This window comes from Dendrobates tinctorius, unplaced genomic scaffold (genome assembly GCF_039654945.1).
Source record: "Dendrobates tinctorius isolate UK_male_01 unplaced genomic scaffold, ASM3965494v1 ptg000007l, whole genome shotgun sequence".
NCBI lineage: Eukaryota > Metazoa > Chordata > Amphibia > Anura > Dendrobatidae > Dendrobates > Dendrobates tinctorius.
In genome coordinates, this window is record NW_027361675.1 from 2500777 (window position 1) to 2526279 (window position 25503).

The window sequence follows — 25503 nt, forward strand, 5'->3', positions numbered from 1 at the left end:
ATAACATTTAACATGTAGTTCTAATAATCTCGTGTCCCTGTGTCAGTGACTGTGGATCCACGAATAAATAGCGCACTAGCGACTCAGACAGGGACGCTAAAGCAAACTGCGTAATGATAGCGCAGTAGTGGCCACCAATCAGAGCAGAGGGGCGAGGAAAAGGCAACGCTGAAGCACGCCTATCGAGGTCTGAGTCGTCAGAATCGCTGCTGTGTGAAGGTCCCAACGACCGCCGAGGTCGTTATACGGATCGCCGTATCGTTGCTGCATTGTTAAGTAGATCTGCCTGTTTGACAGCTTACTAGCGACATACCAGCGATCCTTACCAGGTCGTATCGTTGTCGGGATCGCTGGAGCGTCGCTATGTGTAACGGGACCCTTACCCTTGTATGAATAATTCAAGTGCTGACTGAGTTCTTTTTACTGGACAGCACACTGACCCATCAAGGTAAAATGGATCTATTCATTCATCAGTTAAAATGACAGAAGCAAAAATGAGATATGTGAACCTCAGATGGTCTTATTGGGATCTGATTTTGGGTATCACAAAAGAACACTCATAGTGTGAAGATACAGTGTCCCAAAAAAGGTGATGACGTATCAAAGAGTTATCGTGCCGAATACACAATCGCTACACTCCGACCCAATATAGGTCTCTGGTAAGCATACACACAGCACAAGACAGGGTAAATAATATAACATATAGGGTCCCACCAGTGTTCAGAGACACTCAATGGCTCTGTGCAGAACAGGGACACTTCACATGGATGTGTGAATGCAGCCTAGAATACATTCAAATGTGTGTGAATTTTCACATCTGAACAGCGGGCTGAACCACTGACACTTAATAGTGAAAGATGTACAAAGCAAGAGAGAAAGAAGTGTGTATGAAGTGGTAAAGCTCACCAAAAATATATATAAAACAAATACATTTACTGAAGAACAAGATAGACGACACAACTTAAAAACAGCTTAACAGCCAGAGGGCTAAAATACAACAGATGGAGGTCCGTAAAGAGACTAGCCATCCTCCACTGTGTAAACTGGGGGTGAACTAAAGATGGTAAAGAAACCAAACTGGCCTGGGATATCAGATGTTATACAAAATGGCAAGCATAAAACACAAAGGGTCATGTGAATATAAACAGAGGCTAATAACTCTGTCAGAGGGAAGCCTATAATAAGTTTCAAAGAATGAGGACATACCCAGGACAAAGAATAGAAAATAGCTGGCATGAAGCACGGAAATCCCAAAAGAGCAAGGCTGTATATGTTGGTTAATATGCTAGGACCACCCAGTCACAGCATAGTGCATGGAGGAAAGAAACTCCATGTATCGCCACTGAGCATGGCTTCCTCAGGGGAAAGTAATCAAGTTGTAAAAATCTACATCACACATATACATGGCTACTCAAAGGGAATCTGTCAGGAAGATTTTACTACTGACTAGGGATAAGCGGACCTGTGGAAGTTTGGGTTCTGGTACCTGACCCATACTTTATTCCAAAGTTCAGTTTGTGTACCAGAACTTGAACTCCTTTGAAAACAATGGGGATCCAAACTTTGCTGGGAAAAAAAAAATCTCTCTCTCTGCAATGGACTTTCCCCGGAACTCCGAACATAGCAATGGACTCCCAGGAGAGAAGTCCGTGTTTGACGTTTAGCACCAGACACTACCTGTCCAGTCCAAATACTGAACTTTTAAGCTGAGGTTTTCTCAGATCAACTACTGAAACTATGAAACTAGTAGTATAGCACAGTATAAAGGAAGCCTGTTCTGTAGCAATCCGACGTGCCAGTGCTGAGAAATCAAGCTGTAACTTCACATTGCATATGGCTTCAAAGCTTGATTTTTCAGTGCGGGCACATAACATTACTACAGAAGATATCTTTCCTACTGCTGTACTATCGAGCCATAGCATGGTTTCAGGAGTAACATTGTTCCGACAGATCCCAATTAAAACAGAATTAGGCTATGCTCCCAAGATGAGCTTTTGATATTGCAGATTTTCTATACCCTTTAGGTAAAATACTGTAGGTTACGTGAATGTTTTCGAAAACAGTATATTATATATATATATATATATATATATATATATATATATATATATATATATATATATATATATATATATATATATATATATATATATATTAAAAAAAAAAAAAAAAAAAAAAAAAAAAGCAGCTCATCAAAAACTCATTATGGGAACATAGCCTTCAAAGATAATGGAATAGCAAAGACAAAGCGGATTCTACATCTTCATGCATTTCAGCCACAGAAGAGGCAGAGTTGTGCAACATACATGCGTCATTTCTTTTTAAATGATCAGAAATATAACTACTAAACACTATGCAGCAGGCTACATGCAAAAAATGGAAATAGAGCCAGCCATAATGCACAAATCAAAGAAAACCTAAATAATGGGGTTTATAAGCTGGGCTGAGCAAATCTAAGGGGCCCTCAGGGGCGGACACAGACTGTAGTGGGCCCCTGTGCAAGACATTTTTTGGGCCCCCCCTACTAGCAGCAGATCCGGCAGACTTCCGCACCTCTGCCGCCTAACTTGGCGACTTGTGGCAACGATCCGGCAAGCCCCATTCATTCTCTATTGGGCTTGCGACCGGTCGCGGCAAGTGCAGTTGTTCTAGATCCGTGTTACATGGTGCCACTAAAATATACAGCGGATATGTTGTTTTTTTAGAGCGGGAAAATCTACACAATGTCAATTTTTGCTGCAGATTTTCCCACCATAAATGTACTGTATATCTAATATTGAGGCTATGCAGGACTGGATATAATATCTGTAGGGTGCTGCTGGGCTGTATTTATTATTTGCCAGTTGCAGCCTCCAAACAACATATATAAGCCCACCAGCCCAGCATTGCCTCTAGTTAATATATACAGCCCAGCACAGCCTCCAAATAAAATATGGTATACAGCCCAGCACAGCCTCCAGGTAATATATACAGCCCAGCACAGCCTCCAGGTAATATATACAGCCCAGCACAGCCTCCAGGTAATATATACAGCCCAGCACAGCCTCCAGGTGATATATACAGCCCAGCACAGCCTCCAGGTGATATATACAGCCCAGCACAGCCTCCAGATGATATATACAGCCCAGCACAGCCTCCAGATGATATACACTCACTGGCCACTTTATTAGGTACACCTGTCCAACTGTGTGTTAAGACTTAATTTCTAATCAGCCAATCACATGGCGGCAACTCAGTGCATTTAGGCATGTAGACATGGTCAAGACAATCTCCTGCAGTTCAAACCGAGCATCAGTATGGGGAAGAAAGGTGATTTCAGTGCCTTTGAACGTGGCATGATTGTTGGTGCCAGAAGGGCTGGTCTGAGTATTTCAGAAACTGCTGATCTACTGGGATTTTCACGCACAACCATCTCTAGGGTTTACAGAGAATGGTCCGAAAAAGAAAAAAAATCCAGTGAGCGGCAGTTCTGTGGCCGGAAATGCCTTGTTGATGCCAGAGGTCAGAGGAGAATGGGCATACTGGTTCGAGCTGATAGAAAGGCAACAGTGACTCAAATTGCCACCCGTTACAACCAAGGTAGGCAGAAGAGCATCTCTGAACGCACAGTGCGTCGAACTTTGAGGCAGATGGGCTACAGCAGCAGAAGACCACACTGGGTACCACTCCTCTCAGCTAAGAACAGGCATCTGATGGCTACTTTCAGCAGGATAATGCGCCATGTCATAAAGCTCGAATCATCTCAGATTGGTTTCTTGAACATGACAATGAGTTCACTGTACTCAAATGGCCTCCTCAGTCACCAGATCTCAATCCAATAGAGCATCTTTGGGATGTGGTGGAACGGGAGATTCGCATCAGGGATGTGCAGCCGACAAATCTGCGCCAACTGTGTGATGCCATCATGTCAATATGGTCCAAAATCTCTGAGGAATGCTTCCAGCACCTTGTTGAATCTCTGCCACGAAGAATTGAGGCAGTTCTGAAGGCAAAAGGGGGTCCAACCCCTTACTAGCATGGTGTACCTAATAAAGTGGCCAGTGAGTGTATACAGCCCAGCAAAGCCTCCAGGTAATATATACAGTCCAGCATAGCCTTCAGGTAATATATACAGCCCACCACAGCCTCCAGGTGATATATACAGCACAGCACAGCCTCCAGATGATATATACAGCACAGCACAGCCTCCAGTTAATATACAGCCCAGCACAGCCTCCAGGTAATATATACAGCCCAGCACAGCCTCCAGGTGATATATACAGCCCAGCACAGCCTCCAGATGATATATACAGCCCAGCAAAGCCTCCAGGTAATATATACAGTCCAGCATAGCCTTCAGGTAATATATACAGCCCAGCACAGCCTCCAGGTGATATATACAGCCCAGCACAGCCTCCAGATGATATATACAGCCCAGCACAGCCTCCAGGTGATATATACAGCCCAGCACAGCCTCCAGGTGATATATACAGCCCAGCACAGCCTCCAGATGATATATACAGCCCAGCAAAGCCTCCAGGTAATATATACAGTCCAGCATAGCCTTCAGGTAATATATACAGCCCACCACAGCCTCCAGGTGATATATACAGGCCAGCATAGCCTCCAGGTGATATATACAGGCCAGCATAGCCTCCAGGTGATATATACAGGCCAGCATAGCCTCCACTCCAGGTAATATATACAGTTCAGCATAGCTTTAAGGTAATACAGACAGTCCAGCAAAGCCTTCAGGTAATATATACAGCCCAAGACAGCCTCCAGGTAATATGTATAGGCACCCCCGTTTCCCTTTGTTTCATAATGCTCTCCCCAAATGCAGTCTACTTTTGGCATAGTGCTTCTCGCCCTATGCGGCACCCCCAGTTTATGCTGCTTCTCCCCCTATGTGGGCCGCCTGATTCAGGTCTCTTCTCCCCCCATGAGCCGCCCCATTCATGAGCAGCCAAGCATCTCTCCCTGTGGCCCAACATTCATGAGCAGCCAAGGCCATGCTTCTCCCCAGGCCAGGCCCCCCCCCCCCATTCATGAGCAGCCAGGCCATGCTTCTCCCCAGGCCAGGGCCCCCCCCCCATTCATGAGCAGCCAGGCCATGCTTCTCCCCAGGCCAGGGCCCCCCCCATTCATGAGCAGCCAAGCATCTCCCACAGGGCCCCCCATTCATGAGCAGCTATGCTTCTCCCCAGGGGCCCCCCATTCATGAGCAGCCAAAGCCATGCTTCTCCCCAGGCCAGGGGCCCCCCCATTCATGAGCCGCCAGGCCATGCTTCTCCCCAGGCCAGGAGCCCCCCCATTCATGAGCAGCCATACTTCTCCCCAGGGGCCCCCCATTCATGAGCAGCCAAGGCCATGCTTCTCCCCAGGCCAGGGCCCCCCCATTCATGAGCAGCCAGGCCATGCTTCTCCCCAGGCCAGGGCCCCCCCCATTCATGAGCAGCCAGGCCATGCTTCTCCCAAGGCCAGGGGCCCCCCATTCATGAGCAGCCAGGCCATCATGCTTCAGTTCTCCCCCAGGATGGAGTCCCCCAAAACCATGCCTGCCATGCTTCAGATTTCTCCCCCACCCAAGGAGCCCCCCAAAATCATGCCTGCCTCCTCGGCCCCAGTCCCTCAGTCCTGCTCAGCTCCAGTACTCTTACCTTGTGCAGGCAGGCAGGGCAGGCCAGAGTCTAGACCAAGAGGATCCACATTGTAAAAGGGGAAATGTTCAGTGTGCTTGTGATGATTAGAGTTTATGAATGAATGAGGCGTGACGCCACCTGTGGTGTTCGGCAATGAAGATGTTAAGCCGACGCTGCAGACAGATCCTCTGGGACAGATGGTGTGGTGCAGCAATGATGTTATAGCCCTCCACAGGCAGGGCTGTAGTCCCAGGGCAGAGTAGGTGAAGTGACACTTAGATGGTGTAATGTCGGGCGCAGGGGATGTAGCAGTGCTGGGCAGGTTGACGCAGGAATAAGTGAAGGACACCAGGGCATGTAGTTCCAAAGCTTTACTCACAGTCTGTTGTGGCACAAGAGCCCGCATCCGTGCCGTGTCCTCTGGGTCAGGAGCTCAGCCAACTTCCAGGCAAGATGAAGTACTCCTTTCCAACACTCCGCCAACATATGTGCCTCTTCTGAACGTCTCCCTCTTAGCACCTTTAGTGAAGTACTCACAGTACTGAGTTACACTGGAGTTCCTTCTGTCACATGTTCCTATGAACTCTACTTGTATGGCAGACAGCTGTAGCCTGCTTCGGGGACTCCTTACTACCTAGTCCCGGCTCGCTCACGTTGCTGTTGTGCCCTCAGGTCTGGTGTGGGAATAAAGTGGTGACAACTTCTATTCCTCCGGTGTCTGCTGCAGGACCATTAGTATCCATACAACCTTGGGGACCGGACCCCGGCCTTGCGCTTAGAACTTGGGAAGGGTTCCCCTCTAACCCTTAGTTCTCCTCTTCTCCTCACGTTCCGTACTAATCTTTTTCCTTCTTATGGAGAGTCAGGCTTTCTACCAATGTTCCTTTCCTGTGCCAGCGGACTCAGGTCACTGAGGTCGGCTGCAGCACTTGCTTCATCCATCCCTCTCATGGGATCTTCACTCCTCCTCTGACTCTGTCAGACTTACTCAATCCTAAACTCTTCCCGCTCTTTTGATGCAAACTAAACTCCACCCGCCTCCCAGCAGGCTTCGTGTTCCAACCAAGGAGACACCAAAGGGTGCTTTGCTACACCAATATGTTGTGTGGGGTGCGAGTGTTGGAGTGTGGTCAGGTGTCTCCACCTTACCTGGATGGTGGGGCACCACACCTCAGGAGGAGGTGCAGTACCTCTGTGGCGACTGAACCCTCAGGGGCGCCACATGTACACTCCACTCTCCAGTCACAGTGTCTGCACTCCGCACATTCCTCCTGACTGAGCTGTTGCTATGGGCAGGGGCACGGCCACACAGACTCAGACACGTGATGTCACACACTGACCTGCGGCTGAACTGCAGCCACCTTCTGGCCAGCGCCACAGGGCAGGCAGTGTGAGTGACAGACAGTCTGTCTTCCCTCCTCTCCTCCCCTACGGCACTGACGCTGCTGGCTGATCTCTGATGATTTTTCACCTCAGCCCTCAGGGCTGGCTCCTCTGCACTGGGCTGCGCTGGCACGCAGCCTCAGGAGGAGTGAGGCCGCTCCCGTTGCCTTCTGCAGGGGGACTGCTCTCCTCTCCTCCTTGCTGGCTCTGCAGTGCTCTCGCCTCTACAAGTCCACATGGCTAATTTGCATGAATAATTAGCTATGTGGTGCTGGAGGGGCTCCGTGCAATAAACCGGCTGCAGGGGCGGTAGGTCCGCCCCTGGGCCAAGTGGTCAATGTGCCTTGACATTACTCTCTGCGGCCTAAAGGGCCGGTCACACTAAGCGATATCGCTATAACGTCACTGGTTTTGTGACGCAGCAGCGATATTGCTATGTGTGATACCTCCGACCGGCTCCCCCCGCTAGTTATCGCTGATCGCGCGAGAACGTCCTGGGCCGTTTCTCGTCGTCAGCTTCCTGCTGTGTCGACGAGCGACGCATGGACGCCGGCGGGTGGGACGTCTTCATCGCCTCGTCTGACAGGTAAGTAGTGACCGCTGCTATGTCGGTGGTGAGATCTGCCTGTTTGGCAGCTCACTAGCGACCACTTAGCGATGCACCAGTGAATCTGACCGGGTCATATCATTGTCAGGATCGCTGGTGCATCACTAAGTGTGACAGTACCTTAAGTGATAAATGTCTAGCCATGATTTTCACGGCTAGAACCAGGGCTGTTGAGTCCGTTTCCATTTTGGTGGAGTCGAATAAATTGGACTGCTGACTTGGAAAGTATATAATAAATTGGGTACAGTAATACGATGCAGGATGTGCTGAATAGTTTTTCATAATTAGGGAAAGTAATGTCTGTTCTGTTCCTGATCTGAGTTTATATTGCTATTCTAAGGATTGTATTGTGTTTTTTTGTGGTGTTGCCTCCACTTGAAAAAATAAATATAATATAATAGATATATTTACAGTACAGACCAAAACTTTGGACACACCTTCTCATTCAAAGACTTTTCTTTATTTTCATGACTATGAAAATTGTAGATTCACTCTGAAAGCATCAAAACTATGAATTAACACGTGGAATTATATAATTAACAAAAAAGTGTGAAACAACTGAAAATATGACTTATATTCTAGGTTCTTCAACGTAGCCACCTTTTGCTTTGATTACTGCTTTGCACACTCTTGGCATTCTCTTGATGAGCTTCAAGAGGTAGTCACCGGAAATGGTCTTCCAACAGTCTTGAAGGAGTTCCCAGAGATGTTTAGCACTTGTTGGCCCTTTTGCCTTCACTCTGCGGTCCAGCTCACCCCAAACCATCTCGATTGGGTTCAGGTCTGGTGACTGTGGAGGCAAGGTCATCTGGTGTAGCACCCCAACACTCTCCTTCTTGGTCAAATAGCCCTTACACAGGCTGGAGGTGTGTTTGGGGTCATTGCCCTGTTGAAAAATAAATGGATGGTCCAACTAAACGCAAACCGGATGGAATAGCATGCCGCTGCAAGATGCTGTGGTAGCCATGCTGGTTCAGTATGCCTTCAATTTTGAATAAATCCCCAACAGTGTCACCAGCAAAGCACCCCCACACCATCACACCTCCTCCTCCATGCTTCACGGTGGGAACCAGGCATGTAGAGTCCATCCGTTCACCTTTTCTGCGTCGCACAAAGACACGGTGGTTGGAACCAAAGATGCCAAATTTGGACTCATCAGACCAAAGCACAGATTTCCACTGGTCTAATGTCCATTCCTTGTGTTCTTTAGCCCAAACAAGTCTCTTCTGCTTGCTGCCTGTCCTTAGCAGTGGTTTCCTAGCAGCTATTTTACCATGAAGGCCTGCTGCACAAAGTCTCCTCTTAACAGTTGTTGTAGAGATGTGTCTGCTGCTAGAACTCTGTGTGGCATTGACCTGGTCTCTAATCTGAGCTGCTGTTAACCTGCGATTTCTGAGGCTGGTGACTCGGATGAATTTATCCTCCGCAGCAGAGGTGACTCTTGGTCTTCCTTTCCTGGGGTGGTCCTCATGTGAGCCAGTTTCTTTGTAGCGCTTGATGGTTTTTACCACTACTCTTGAGAACACTTTCAAAGTTTTCCAAATTTTTCGAACTGACTGACCTACATTTATTAAAGTAATGAAGGCCACTCGTTTTTCTTTACTTAGCTGCTTTTTTCTTGCCATAATACAAATTCTAACAGTCTATTCAGTAGGACTATCACCTGTGTATCCACCAGACTTCTGCACAACACAACTGATGTCCCAACCCCATTTATAAGGCAAGAAATCCCACTTATTAAACCTGACAGGGCACACCTGTGAAGTGAAAACCATTTCCGGTGACTACCTCTTGAAGCTCATCAAGAGAATGCCAAGAGTGTGCAAAGCAGTAATCAAAGCAAAAGGTGGCTACTTTGAAGAACCTGGAATATAAGACATTTTCAGTTGTTTCACACTTTTCTGTTAATTATATAATTCCACATGTGTTAATTCATAGTTTTGATGCCTTCAGCGTGAATCTACAATTTTCACAGTCATGAAAATAAAGAAAACTCTTTGAATGAGAAGGTGTGTCCAAACTTTTGGTCTGTACTGTATATATCTATCTAGGAGACATATTCATTTTTTATATTAGTGTCATGCATGAAAGTTACCCGAACAAGTCTATGGGTCGTGAAAATAACAGAGCACACACAGATGGGATCAGAATGCAATCCGTGTTGTTCGTGATCGCCACTGTAATGTATAGAAGAAGTATTAAAAATTGTTTGTTTATACGTGAAAAATCACTGATGGTAGAAACTGAAAATTCCCCAACCTCTGAATGAGGCCTAAGGGGTAAAACTTCTCCTTGTGGAAAGTTTCAAGTTGGCGTGAGGAGATTTGCAAGTCATGCAATGCTTCCCAGGAAATTTAAAGATGTCAATAGCCTTTTTCAGAGAGAATCTCTAGTGCCACGTATTGCATACAGCAATCCTAAAAGGTCAATGTTGATAATTAAAAGGAACTGTCAGGATGACTTTTCAAACTAAGTACTGCTGCTCAGTGCTTCATGGTGGGGCCAGTCATTTAAATACACCTTCCCACCTACTTGTTTTCCCCTCTATCTCCGCCCCCTTTTCTTTGATTGACAGCTATGGCTTTATAGAGCCAGAGAAGGGAGGCCATAGATGAAAACTAAGCAGGTGGGGAGGGGTATATAAATGACTGGCCCCACTATGAAGCACCGAGCGCCTGTATTTGGTTTGAACAGTCATTCTGTGCCGACGGAGTCCCTTTAAAGGGCCAAGCCACATGACATAGGATAAGTAGCTCCAATTGCAGACATGTGTTTAAGGGTGTTTGTCACTCATCAGTGCAAAGCAGGAAAACTGGTTAGGCTCAATAAGGAGCATCTGATAGGGCGCTGGAGGGTTAAAGTTCTTCTTTGTGTTTCCAATCTTTTTGGTTCCATTATCTAGGGCAGATCATACTGTTCAACAAAACAAGTACTAGAATATATAGTATTTAGCCAAAGATCACGTATACCCCACGTTTCCAATGCAACTGCAGGTCTCCTAACCAGAAATTCAAAGCCTTGTAGGCATATACAGCGTAGAAAGGAAGAATATTAAAAGACACCAAAATAGAGAAAACAAAGCAGAAAGCCTGTGCAGGTACAGTCAGTGAAATAGTTAACCCGCTGTAGATTGGCCCAGGAGCCTTGCTGCCTGCAGCAGTGATGCACAAGTTGTGTATGGTGTCAACACTACTGCCAGATACTGCAGAGTCAGAGCTGATTACATCCAGATAAACACTAAGGTTTTTTGAAGGACACCACATGAGCAAGGATTGCTCTCCTATCTACAGGCAGTGAATCACCGGATGTATCATTTCCCAGCAAATGTGCTTCCCGTGGGATCATGCTGGTAAACCACGCTCTGATCTCATCCTGTACAGATCGTGACTGCTACAACCACTCTTCCAGGGAAATATAGATTTCATAACGTTGCATACGTATGGAGAAGTGACGTATAGGATGGATAATATGGAGACCGGTGATGAGGGGAGATTAGGAGCATGCTACTACAGTTACACAAGAAATAGAAATTAGGTTCGGGAGATCGTCTTCCTCCCAGCGCTACCGGAGTCCAATAGTGCTGCGTCATCAACCAGATGGGTGACACTGCAGGATCACCACAGAAGGACGGACACCTAGCAATGTCACCATCTGGGCAGCAGCCCAATGTTAAGAAACATGTCTATTAGCACAAGGAAGCATATTCACAGGTACAGACACAGACCTTCATAAAACAACCCAAACTCAGCAGTAGTTGGTGGCTACCAGGTCCTGAGATATGGCCAGCTCAGTCACAACCCATATTTAGATGTAGTTGGTAGCTATTAGGCCAGCTCAGAGTCACAACCCAAACTCAGAAGTAGTTGGTGGCCATCAGGCCCTGGGATTTGGCCAGCTCAGAGTCACAACCCAAACTCAGCAGTAGTTGGTGGCTACCAGGTCCTGGGATATGGCCAGCTCAGTCACAACCCATATTTAGCTGTAGTTGGTAGCTATTAGGCCAGCTCAGAGTCACAACCCAAACTCAGCAGTAGTTGGTGGCCATCAGGCCCTGGGATTTGGCCAGCTCAGTCACAACCCAAACTCAGAAGTAGTTGGTGGCTATTAGGCCAGATCAAGAGTCACAACCCAAACTCAGCTGTAGTTGGTGGCTGGCTATTAGGCCAGCTCAGAGTCACAACCCAAACTCAGAAGTAGTTGGTGGCCATCAGGCCCTGGGATTTGGCCAGCTAAGAGTATATAAGACTCTCTAATACAGTGGTATCCTACCTTTATAACTAAAATACATGTACCAGAGCATTAGCCTGAGCGCCACGGATCAGAGACCACGGCTATGATAAGGAGAGATCTTGATCTGTTCGCTCAGTTATGAATCAATGGAGCATTATGGAAAAAGACAAAACAGGTCTGATTGTGGAAACCTAGAAGACAAGGTGCAGCTGTTTTTCTGCTCAGCATGCAGCACACACCACGAGATGATGGACTATGTGGAAGGATTAGGTGGACAGAAACTCAGAAAAGCCATTGTTATCAGAAGCAACTTACAGTGCCTACAAGTAGTATTCAACCCCCTGCAGATTTAGCAGGTTTACACATTCGGAATTAACTTGGCATTGTGACATTTGGACTGTAGATCAGCCTGGAAGTGTGAAATGCACTGCAGCAAAAAAGAATGTTATTTCTTTGTTTAATTTTTTTTTAAATTGTGAAAAGTTTATTCAGAGGGTCATTTATTATTCAACCCCTCAAACCACCAGAATTCTGTTTGGTTCCCCTAAAGTATTAAGAAGTATTTCAGGCACAAAGAACAATGAGCTTCACATGTTTGGATTAATTATCTCTTTTTCCAGCCTTTTCTGACTATTTAAGACCCTCCACAAACTTGTGAACAGCACTCATACATGGTCAACATGGGAAAGACAAAGGAGCATTCCAAGGCCATCAGAGACAAGATCGTGGAGGGTCACAAGGCTGGCAAGGGGTACAAAACCCTTTCCAAGGAGTTGGGCCTACCTGTCTCCACTGTTGGGAGCATCATCCGGAAGTGGAAGGCTTATGGAACTACTGTTAGCCTTCCACGGCCTGGACAGCCTTTGAAAGTTTCCTCCCGTGCCGAGGCCAGGCTTGTCCGAAGAGTCAAGGCTAACCCAAGGACAACAAGGAAGGAGCTCCGGGAAGATCTCATGGCAGTGGGGACATTGGTTTCAGTCAATACCATAAGTAACGTACTCCACCGCAATGGTCTCCGTTCCGGACGAGCCCGTAAGGTACCTTTACTTTCAAAGCGTCATGTCAAGGCTCGTCTACAGTTTGCTCATGATCACTTGGAGGACTCTGAGACAGACTGGTTCAAGGTTCTCTGGTCTGATGAGACCAAGATCGAGATCTTTGGTGCCAACCACACACGTGACGTTTGGAGACTGGATGGCAATGCATACAACCCCAAGAATACCATCCCTACAGTCAAGCATGGTGGTGGCAGCATCATGCTGTGGGGCTGTTTCTCAGCCAAGGGGCCTGGCCATCTGGTCCGCATCCATGGGAAGATGGATAGCACAGCCTACCTGGAGATTTTGGCCAAGAACCTCCGCTCCTCCATCAAGGATCTTAAGATGGGTCGTCATTTCATCTTCCAACAAGACAACGACCCAAAGCACACAGCCAACAAAACCAAAGCCTGGTTCAAGAGGCAAAAAATCAAGGTGTTGGAGTGGCCTAGTCAGTCTCCTGACCTTAACCCAATTGAAAACTTGTGGAAGGAGCTCAAGATTAAAGTCCACATGAGACACCCAAAGAACCTAGATAACTTGGAGAAGATCTGCATGGAGGAGTGGGCCAAGATAACTCCAGAGACCTGTGCCGGCCTGATCAGGTCTTATAAAAGACGATTATTAGCTGTAATTGCAAACAAGGGTTATTCCACAAAATATTAAACCTAGGGGTTGAATAATAATTGACCCACACTTTTATGTTTAAAATTTATTAAAATTTAACTGAGCAACATAACTTTTTGGTTTGTAAGATTTATGCATCTGTTAATAAATCCTGCTCTTGTGTGAAGTTTGAAGGCTCTAACTTATTTGCATCTTATCAAACCTGCTAAATCTGCAGGGGGTTGAATACTACTTGTAGGCACTGTATATGAAAGTCAATGCCAAGACAATCACTGAATCCTCCTAAGTGGCAGAATCTGTCATAACCACCATACCATGACAGAAAGATAGGAGGGAGTGGGTCCCAGTGGCTGGCACTTTAGAGCAGGGGAACCTTTTTTCATCCGGGGGCCATTTGGAAATTTCTACCATCATTCGAGGGCCACACAAAAATGATCACCTTGAGGCTGTGTACCCACGTAAGCGTTTTTTTTCGCGTTTTATTACCAGGAAAAATACTTAAAAGAAGCATCCCATTCATTTTAATGAAAACCGCATTTTTTGTGTATATTGATGCATTTTTTTCCACGAAAAAAAACGCATCGCGGTAACAAACGCAGCATGCTCATTAATTTTGCGGAAAAATCCTCAATTATAGCTATTTTCTATGAGACTGGGGACGCGCTAAAAACGAGCGGAAAAAAAACGAGCGTTTTCTAGGAAGGAGTCCGGTTTTCATGCAGAAATTTTCTGCATATGTGGGTACAGTGACTAAATATACCGGGATAATTTTCAGGCTAACAATTAATTACAGTAACTCACCCTTAATGTGATGGCTGGAGCTGCTCCTCCATCACTGGGGACTATATATATGACAGGTGTTAAGATTTATAGTACTCGGGGGGATATACTGCACTTTCGGGGTAAATGCAGCATCTGTGGGGGGATATATAGCACCGGGGGGGGGGGGGGACAGGGATCGTCGGGGAGGCTCATAGATCACTGAGTGGTGACACGAAGATCACAGGGGTGCACATAGCTTTGGGTGACAGATCACAGGGGGCACATGGGAGCACAAACATCACAGGGGGTACATAGCAGGTGGGCACACAGATAACATGGAGCACAAAGCTGGGAGCCACAGATATCACAAGGGTGCACATAGCTGGGGGCACAGAGATCACGGGGGGCACATAGCTGGAGGGCACAGATCACAGGGGGCATAGATATCACATGGGGAAACAGCTGGGGGGGCACATAGATGGAGGGCACAGATCACAGGGGGTATATAGGTGGGGGCACAGATCACATATGGAAACATAGCTGGGGGCACAGATCACGGGCTATATATAGGTGGGGGGCACAGATCACATATGGAAACATAGCTGAGGGCACAGATCACGGGCTATATATAGGTGGGGGGCACAGATCACATGTGGAAACATAGCTGGAGGGCGCAGATGACGGGGTATATATAGGTGGGGGGCACAGATCACATGTGGAAGTATAGCTGGGGGTACAGAGATCACGGGGGGCACATAGCTGGAGGGCACAGATCGCTAGGGAGGCACAGAGCTGCGGGCACGCACTCACAGAGATCGCTGACTCTCTGGCAGCATCTCCTCTTCCGGGACATGTGGACGGGAGAGCATTGGGCGCTAGTCCCACCCACCCAGACGACGTCATCATCATGTGCAGGGCAGGCAGCGTTTTGTAATGAACGCTGTGTGCCTGTGCACTTGGGGGTTAAAGGCCCTGTAGCTGACAGGATACAGCAGCCGCCCCAGCATTGAGGACTTCAGGGACCTGCCCCGCGGGCCGCATGAAAAGCCACTGCGGGCCGCATGCCACCCGCGGGCTGGAGGTTCCCCACCACTGCTTTAGAGCAATTATTAGTCATATTAATAAAAGAATGAACTATTTTGATATTCTTCACATGGGGAAAACGCTTTTGCCTAAGTGACATGGACATGACTTGGCACCAAAATGCACGACGTGTGGCATACAGGCAGCTGATTGTAGAAATACAGATGATTGGCACACTACCAAACACATCATGGTAGAATAATCAGAGAAATGTGGCCTAAACATGAATGGTGGAACTATTTTCAGCATCTGCAGACAACTTTTTCTTTCTTGTTAGCCAACGTTCACAATCAGATGAGTTTTGTACCTTAGGATTTGTAAGCCAATACCAGGAGTGGGTGATAAATCCAGAAGTGGTGACGTGTTTCTATTATACTTTTCCTCTGATTGTTCCACTCCTGGTTTTGGCTAACAAATACTGAGGTAAAAAAACTCTCAGGAACCCAGTGATCGAGAGTCCCTATGACTGGAGGATGGGCACATAAACTGTGTTCCAAATTATTATGCAAAAAGAGTTTAGGAGTGATAAGGTTAGAATTTTTTTGTTTGTCATTTAAACTCCTTGATGGTGATGTGTGTCAGGGCTCTTTATATCACTGAAAGCAATTGCAGATACCTGTGCAAATTAGTTTGGCAGGTGTGTCCAAATAAAGGCAAGACTACTTAAGAAGGCTGTTCCACATTATTAAGCAGCCTACATTTTTTGCCAAAATAGGAAAGAAAAAGGATGTGTTGGCTGCTGAGAAGCAACAAATTGTGGAGTATTTAGGTCAAGGCATGACTACAATCAACATTGCCAAGACACTTCATCGTGATCATCGCACCATCAAGAAGTATGTAGCTGATTCCCAGCACACACGTGTGCGTGCTGATAAGGAAAAATTGAGGACTCTTTCCAACAGGCAATTGCGTCAGGTTAAAAGAGCTGCTGCAAAAATGCCTTGTCATAGCAGCAGACAAGTTTTTGAAGCTGCTGGTGCCTCCAACGTCCCCCGAACAACAAGATGCAGGGTCCTTCAGAGGTTTGCAGCTGTGCGGAAGCCATCCTGTCGACCACCTCTATCCACTGCACACAAGCAGAAACGGCTCCAGTGGGCCAAACGATACATGAAGACTGACTTCCAAACTGTTTTGTTCACCGATGAGTGCCGTGCAACGCTCGATGGTCCAGATGGATGGAGTGGAGGATGGCTGGTTGATGGACACCCCATGAAAACACGGCTAAGGCGCCAACAAGGAGGAGGTGGAGTAATGTTTTGGGCTGGAATCATGGGGAGAGAGATTGTCGGCCCCTTTAGGATCCCTGAAGGGGTAAAGATGAACTCCATAATCTATGTGGAGTTTCTAAAACAGCACTTCCTGCCATGGTTCAAGAGGAAGAACCGTGCTTTCCGCAGCAAGATCATTTTCATGCATGATAATGCACCGTCTCATGCTGCAAATAACACATCTGCATCTCTGGCTGCTATGGGCATAAAAGAGGACAAACTTATGGTGTGGCCACCATCTTCCCCTGTCCTCAACCCCATTGAGAACCTCTGGAGCATCATCAAAAGGAGTGTCTATGATGGCGGGAGGCAGTTCACATCTAAGCAACAGCTCTGGGAGGGTATTCTGTCCACATGCAAAACAATTGAAGCACAAACCATCCAAAAACTGACAAATTCAATGGACGAGAGAGTTCAGAAGCTTCTTTCCAACAAGGGGTCCTATGTGCAAATGTAACATCACCGAGAATAAAGTTTTGACTTGAAAACTGTTTGATTTCATTTTGTAATAAGCTGATAATGCTTATAATTTCACAATTGACCATTTTTTTGTTCAAAATAAAAAGGTTGAAAACTCTGCTGTGCATAATAATTTGGAACATGCATTTTGAGTGTTTCTTATTTTTAAAAATATACTGTTTTCATAGGCAGTTTGTTCAAAAACATTGCAATTATACTAGAATATTAGATGACTGGAAAATAATGACTGTAATTCATATAGGTAATGTAGAGAAAATATGAGGAAATATTTTTTGCATAATAATTTGGAACACAGTGTAATAGCAGATCACGCATGCAGAAGCCAATCTGAGCCTTGGGTGTCCTGATGATAACGTTATTTCATAGGCATCAAGAGATGACATACTAGGGGTTGGACACCAGCAGGTAATATCTCAGCACACTGCCATCTACGATGCATAAGTAAAACACTACCAAAGAAAAAAAGAATTCTACACACCCGAATACAGAGCTAGTAGCCACAGTTGGGTAGTCACATAACCTCCAGATGGCACAACCCAGGGGGGAGGGGAAGAGATCCTTGGCGCAACCCGGGGGGGGGGGAAAGGATCCTTGGCGCAACCCGGGGGGGGGAAAGGATCCTTGGCGCAACCCGGGGGGGGGAAAGGATCCTTGGCGCAACCCGGGGGGGGGAAAAGATCCTTTGCGCAACCCGGGGGGGGGGGGGGGAAAAGATCCTTGGCGCAACCCGGGGGGGGGGAAAGAGATCCTCGGCGCAACCCGGGGGGGGGGAAAGAGATCCTCGGCGCAACCCGGGGGGGGGGGGGGGGGGGGGGGAAGAGATCCTTGGCGCAACCCGGGGGGGGGAAAAGATCCTTGGCGCAACCCGGGGGGGGGGGAAAGAGATCCTCGGGGCAACCCGGGGGGGGGGGAAAGAGATCCTCGGGGCAACCCGGGGGGGGGAGGGAAAGAGATCCTCGGCGCAACCCGGGGGGGGGAGGGAAAGAGATCCTCGGCGCAACCCGGGGGGGGGAGGGAAAGAGATCCTCGGCGCAACCCGGGGGGGGGAGGGAAAGAGATCCTCGGCGCAACCCGGGGGGGGGAGGGAAAGAGATCCTCGGCGCAACCCGGGGGGGGAGGGAAAGAGATCCTCGGCGCAACCCGGGGGGGGAGAGATCCTCGGCGCAACCCGGGGGGGGAGAGATCCTCGGCGCAACCCGGGGGGGGAAAGATCCTCGGCGCAACCCGGGGGGGGAAAGATCCTCGGCGCAACCCGGGGGGGGAAAGATCCTCGGCGCAACCCGGGGGGGGAAAGATCCTTGGCGCAACCCGGGGGGGGAAAGATCCTTGGCGCAACCCGGGGGGGGGAAAGATCCTTGGCGCAACCCGGGGGGGGAGAGATCCTTGGCGCAACCCGGGGGGGGGAAAGATCCTTGGCGCAACCCGGGGGGGGGAAGGTCCTTGGCGCAACCCAGGGGAAAAAACCTTGGGGCAACCCTGGGGTAGACCCTTGGCACACAGGCTCCCAGGGAGTGCCGGCATTCGCATAGGGCTTCCAGAACAGTCGTTTACCTTTAGCCTGGCAGTCAGCGCAGAACTTGTTCTCTTCCCTCAGCAGTAGCTCAGAGAGCACGGCCTGATACCGCTCCACGTCCCGTACAGACTTCCCGGTCATCTTCCCGGGAGACAGTAAGATGGCTTCCCCGTGCCGCGGCTCTCAGTTCCTGTTTCCGGGTCTCCTCCTCCGGGCCTCACGTTGATGGTGACGTCACTTAGCCGCGCCCACTCTTTCCCAACACTGCATGCGGTGTCAGAGGGTCAGCCAATCACAGCGCGGGACCTTGACGCCCACAAGGGAAAAAATTATGAATGGACGTTGACGTCACTTAGCAACGCAAATGCCTGGTTACTTTGAGAACTGGGATGGAAGCTGCTGTATGGCGCCACACTGAGAGTAGCGCCGTTCTCGCTGGCGCATTCTCTGGTCTTTCCAGTTCATATATCTCTATATAAAATAAGGAATATTACGGTTTCTGAAGTTTCCCTTTAAATATTAGTTATTGCTGATATCCTATGGACACTTGTACATGTGTGAGCTACAGTGGGGTCTATGATGGCTAGGTTACACACAGGCGGAGATCCAGGAGCTGGAATCTTGGCCGCAGAGCTGACAATCACTAGATGTGACACTGCGGTCTTCATGAAGTATGACAAAAGTGTAGTCGCAGCCTAAAATGCCACAGAGGGCTCCCACCTCGTCAGCCTGTTTCCAGAGGGCTCCCACCTCGTCAGCCTGTTTCCAGAGGGCTCCCACCTCGTCAGCCTGTTTGCAGAGGGCACCCATCTACTCAGTCTGTCTGCAGAGGGCACCCATCTACTCAGCCTGTCTGCAGAGGGCACCCATCTACTCAGCGTGTCTGCAGAGGGCACCCATCCACTCAGCCTGTCTGCAGAGGGCACCCATCCACTCAATCTGTCTGCAGAGGGCACCCATCTACTCAGTCTGTCTGCAGAGGGCACCCATCTACTCAGCCTGTCTGCAGAGGGCACCCATCTACTCAGCCTGTCTGCAGAGGGCACCCATCCACTCAGCCTGTCTGCAGAGGGCACCCATCCACTCAATCTGTCTGCAGAGGGCACCCATCTACTCAGTCTGTCTGCAGAGGGCACCCATCTACTCAGTCTGTCTGCAGAGGGCACCCATCTACTCAGCCTGTCTGCAGAGGGCACCCATCTACACAGTCTGTCTGCAGAGGGCACCCATCTACCCAGCCTGTCTGCAGAGGGCACCCATCTACTCAGCCTGTCTGCAGAGGGCACCCATCTACTCAGCCTGTCTGCAGAGGGCACCCATCTACACAGTCTGCTGCAGAGGGCACCCATCTACCCAGTCTGTCTGCAGAGGGCACCCATCTACTCAGCCTGTCTGCAGAGGGCACCCATCTACTCAGCCTGTCTGCAGAGGGCACCCATCTACTCAGCCTGTCTGCAGAGGGCACACATCTACACAGTCTGTCTGCAGAGGGCACCCATCTACTCAGCCTGTCTGCAGAGGGCACCCATCTACTCGGCCTGTCTGCAGAGGGCACCCATCCACTCAGTCTGTCTGCAGAGGGCACCCATCTACTCAGCCTGTCTGCAGAGGGCACTCATCCACTCAGTCTGTCTGCAGAGGGCACCCATCTACTCAGCCTGTCTGCAGAGGGCACTCATCCACTCAGTCTGTCTGCAGAGGGCACCGATCTACTCAGCCTGTCTGCAGAGGGCACCCTTCTACTCAGCCTGTCTGCAGAGGGCACCCATCCACTCAATCTGTCTGCAGAGGGCACCCATCTACTCAGCCTGTAGGCAGAGGGCACCCATCTACTCAGTCTGTCTGCAGAGGGCACCCATCTACTCAGCCTGTCTGCAGAGGGCACCCAACTACTCAGTCTGTCTGCAGAGGGCACCCATCTACTCAGCCTGTCTGCAGAGGGCACCCATCTACTCAGCCTGTCTGCAGAGGGCACCCATCTACTCAGTCTGTCTGCAGAGGGCACCCATCTACTCAGTCTGTCTGCAGAGGGCACCCGTCTACTCAGCCTGTCTGCAGAGGGTACCCAACTACTCAGCTTGTCTGCAGAGGGCACCCAAGTACTCAGCCTGTCTGCAGATGGCGTGAACCTTGTCCAGTCGGTCTGCAGAGTGCTGAGCTTGCCAGTATTTCTTGAAAAATATCAATTAAAGTATATTTGCATCCCTAAATGCCCCCATGCAAATGTGGCGCCCCCAAAAGTATGGTCGCCACACTGGCATTGCCTTCCTCCAGGGAGGGTGATGTCAGGCTTGGAAGCAATGAAGGGTCTCTCTGGCAGTTAAGGCCTGTTTCACACATCAGTTTTTGTCCATCAGTCAAGATCTGCCGTTTTGCAAAAAAAAAGGATCCTTTTTTTTCCCATTGAGTTGCATTACTGGCGAATCTTGACGAATGGCCATCCGTTGGATCCGTTTTTTTGCGGCTCCGCCAAAATTTTGACGTCCGCCGACATGCCCGAACGGAGCATGTAACTTTTTTCGGGCGGCAGGATCCGCACTTCTCACTGCGCATGGCTGAAAGACTTCACTCAGTCTGAAATTTAACCCTAAACTCTGTTCTGGCGGCTGGAAAAAATCTCTCTCTCTCTCTCTCTCTCTCTCTCTCTCTCTCCTCCTCCCCAGGCAGCGGTTCCTTTAAAATTCTTCCTTTCACGGATCCGTTAAAATAACGGTCCGCTGACAAACGTTGTGGTCAGTTCAGAAACGGATCTGCTATCCGCCATTTTAGCGGATTTTGACTGAACACAAAAACTGATGTGTGAAACAGGCCTAACCATAACATACAACACAGGTCCCACTCCAGGCCAGCAGAGGGAGCTCTGAACCAATACTAAGGGGAAGAGCTTCTCTCTGGGGGCCAGTAGGGGAAATTAGTCAGTTCGTGTGAGGAGGGCAAAGTGTGTGGACATGGAGAGAGGAGCTGGGGGATTGAGCAGAGGGTTGAGGCTCATTCCCAGCCAGAGCGCATGATCTGGAGCCTGGTCTCCAAGGTTGTATGGATACTGATGGTCCTGCAACAGAAACCAGAGGAATAGGAAGCTGTAAATGCTCTATTCCCATCTAAGACTCGGAGGCACAACAGCGACGTGTGAGCCAAAGGAGATAGAAGGCTACAGCTGTCTGCCATATGAGGTAGATCCAAAAGGGAAGAAGAAGGAGGAACATCAGTGTAACACAGTACTGCATGTACCTCAAGTAAGCGCTAGAGAGGAGACTACACAACCCATCTGATAGAGAGATTCATAAGTTGCTTCCAGGCTAATCAGCTCCTGTGCCATCTGTAATCTGGACCCTGGACTGCACTTACAAAGTAAAGGTGAAGAAACTACCCTTTGTCGTGTCCTTGCCTTCTTCCTGCAACTTCTTCAGCACTGCTACATCTCTGTGCCAGACACTGCACCCTCTTCCTCAACACCTATCCTCTTCATCTACTCTGCCCTGGGACTACAGCCCTGCCCGTGGAGGGCTATAACATCACTGCTGCACCCCACCATCTGTCCCAGAGGATCTGTCTGCTGCGTCTGCTTAACACCTCTGTTATGATTGAGTCACCGTAGGAGGCAAAAATAGAAATGCTAGCTAAGTCCAGAAAACCAGAGAAGTTGGCAGCTATCGGATTGCAGACCCCTGAACCTATCAACACAACTAGCAGTAGCCGTGGGGGGCTCCTACGATGCCCTAGGCCCCTCGATCACAGCCGGAGGACTACATAGCCTAAAGACAGAAAGGGAAATCTAAACTGCCCCAGAGCAGACCCCAAAGCAAAAGGCAGCCCCCCACATATAATGACGGTGAAGCAAGAAGAAAGAACAAAACACAGACAGAAAGATAGACTGAGCAAAGATGGGGCCCACGCTAGCTTAGATAGGAAAGGACAGGAAGGCTGCTGTCTGCAATCCGTGAAAAACCCTATGAAAATAAGAGCCAACAAACTGACAGTAAAAAAGGCCCTGAAGACGCTAGGCTTCAAAAAAGCTATGTCAGTACTCAGGAATATTCTGAAGACAGAGCAACAGGCAAAAGGAGATTCAGCTCACCCCAGCAGGGAATGGCATAATCCAGAAAAGCAAGGAAAACAAAACACTAATGCAAAAAGGCAAAGCAGAAATCTTAGCTTTAGATGAGCAGGAATCAGACTGGTTTCCTAGAAGTCCACAGAGAAATCACCCGCAGGCCAGAAGGGCGTCGGCAGCCTTATATCCAGTCATTAACTCCACTCAGCCAGTCATCATCATCAGCCCCAGGTGTTTGACAATCAGGCTCACTACCTTTCTTCACCAGAAGAGGGAGTTCCTCGGGCCTCAGTAGTGAAGGGGAAAATGAACTCACAACACACCTCCCTTGCCGAACACCACAGGTGGCGTTACGAATCACTCATAAACTTTATTTCATCACTCAATCCTCTTTTACATGGGCGCCCAGGGCCACGGACCGAGTCACCGCTGCTGTGACATTCCCCTCTGAAGGACCGGCCCGGTACCGAGTACCACACAGCCCTGGGAGGGCGACCCATTTTGGCGTCACGAACAGGATTTACGGAGCCCGATGTCCCCGGGTCCTGTGTGCCAGAAACTGTGTTGTGTGCATTAGACTGTTTGTACCATTGCCGCCATTATCCCGCTGCTTGGCGCGCATGGGAACCCAAAGAGGCGGGCCTTCGTGGGCGGAGCCTGCCGAGGAGCGCGAAACAGTGAAGTACCGCGCGGGAAGAGGACAGCGCGCGAGAAGTGAGCAGCTGAGGCCGGCAGAAGGTAAGCATGCTTAACCCCGGGGCATGGCTAACGTTAACTAGGGGGGGAAAAGAATGTCGGAGGCACGCGCCAATGCAGCGGCGGACTCCCCTGCCAACCCCTCAGCGCCGCAAGATGCAGGGCCCAACGCGGCTGCGGCTCCAATAGCATCTACCACAGCGGTCCCCATAATGCCGCTGTTTATGCCTTACATACCCGGAGCAGCATGGCTACCGCAATATTCAGTCATACCCTGAGTGACTTCAAAGAGAGACTGTGCAGTTTGTTTGAAGTGTATCCTCTATCTGAAAGCCAGAAGGTGAACATCCTTATTGGGCAGCTAACAGGTGCAGCACAGAGAGAGGTAAAAGCCTGGCAGGACACTGATAAGGAGACTGTTAAAAAGATCCTGGCTAAGCTAAGAAGCACCTTTGACACCCGCACTGCCGCTGAGATCAAGATGAGATTCTTTGGGTGTAAGCAGAAAGCGCGGGACAGTATACGGGACTATGCTCTTAACCTGCAGGAGGCGCTGCGAGCCGTCAAGCAGATTGACCTAGAGAGTGTGAAAGATGGGGACGGACTGCTAAAGGAGCAATTCATTGAGGGACTCCTATCCAGTACCCACAGAGCATAGCTGTGCATCATAGCCCTACAGAACCCTAATCTAGACTTTGCTGATTTTAAAGACAGGGCTATCTGGGTGCTGCATGAACCGAATGTCAGCCGTCCAGCGCCCCCTAGGCACCCAGCGATTACATACCACCAGGAAGCAACATCTTTCCCTTCCATCCCTGTGGAGGCTGATGCACAGACTCTGGACAAAGATCCATCTGCAGAACTGCATCTTCAGGTCAAGAAGTTGACCAAGGGTATGGTTGCACTTGCTAAAACCGTGCAGTCCCTGCAGGTATCCTCCAAGGAGAATATCCAGCTCGCCTCCAGTCCAGAGGATGTCCCGTGGCTAAAGAAGAAGAAGATCCCACCACTCCGAGGAAGGAACAACGATCGCTATGACCAGGACGGACGTCCCATCTGTTGTCGCTGCTGCAAGGAATGGCATCTTGCAAGATTCTGTCCTTTAAACGGGCAACCCCTGGGGCAGAGGGCCAACCCCCAGTAGTAGGACCACAAGGCCCAAAGAACTGGCGAGCCAAGTATGTTGGAGGGAGACCAGTCCTCCCAGTGGTGATTGACAGCATCCCCATGAACGCTTTGCTGGACACTGGCTCCCAGGTGACAACTATGCTCTATATCCTTTACAAGCGGTATTGGGCTGATTCTGAACTTACTCGCGGCCCAAGTGATGAACTCACAGTAGTTGCCAGTAATGGTCAGTCTTTACCGCAAGTGGGATGTAAAGAAATTACTGTTAAAGTGGGTCGAGTAGAGTTAAGATCTCAAGGTCTGATAGATGTGGATATTGATCGACGAGAATGATGACTCTTGGTACCAATGTGATTGAAAATTGTCATTCCGAGGTTATTGTCTTTTTGCAACAGGTGGCTGAGACTGCTGGTTCCAGTAAACAACGAGTCCTGCAGAAGGAGATCAAGGCCCTGATGCAAACACAGCAGGTAGAATTGTCTGGCGGAGAAATTGGCAGCATCAGAGTGAGTGATTGGTTCCCCATTGCGATACCCCCCAGATGTGAAATGTTGATTTGGTGTCGGGCAGCCATAGGCCTCAGAGGAAAAGATTACCAGACAATGGTAGAACCAGTGTACTCTGATAGCAGGCCCACTGTCCTGACAGCCAGAGGGGTAGTTGATGTCCGTAAAGGGAGGGTACCTGTACGCCTCTTGAATTGTGGGGAGGAGGAGGCCACAATACCTTGGTATGCCACAGTTGCTAAACTGCTTACTGTCAGTAACAATGCAATACGGGCAGCAGAGCCCTTGGTCTCATCCGACCAGGTGGAGGACAATGGCTCTGTAAAGCAGCTGTGGAGGAGTGGTGTCAGCAGCTGAAGGTGGGGACTGACTCCACCCCTTCATACCAAAAGAATGGGGTTTACCGGGTGACCCAGGAGTATGAGCGGGTATTCAGTAAACACCCTCTAGATTTTGGGAAGGCAAAAGGGGTTCAACATCATATCCCCACTGGAGATCACCCATTAAA

At 49.0% G+C, this 25503-nt stretch overlaps 1 protein-coding gene across 1 annotated transcript in view; it reads right to left on the reverse strand.

Moving 5' to 3' along the window:
• The window catches only part of SMAP2 (small ArfGAP2), a 36682-nt gene extending 17787 nt beyond the window's left edge, over positions 1-18895 (reverse strand). The window contains exon 1 of the mRNA XM_073571865.1: positions 18650-18895. Within this exon, the coding sequence (XP_073427966.1) occupies positions 18650-18752 (103 nt within the window). The 5' untranslated portion in view covers positions 18753-18895. The remainder of the gene's footprint in view (positions 1-18649) is intronic.
• Positions 18896-25503: the final 6608 nt, after the last annotated feature.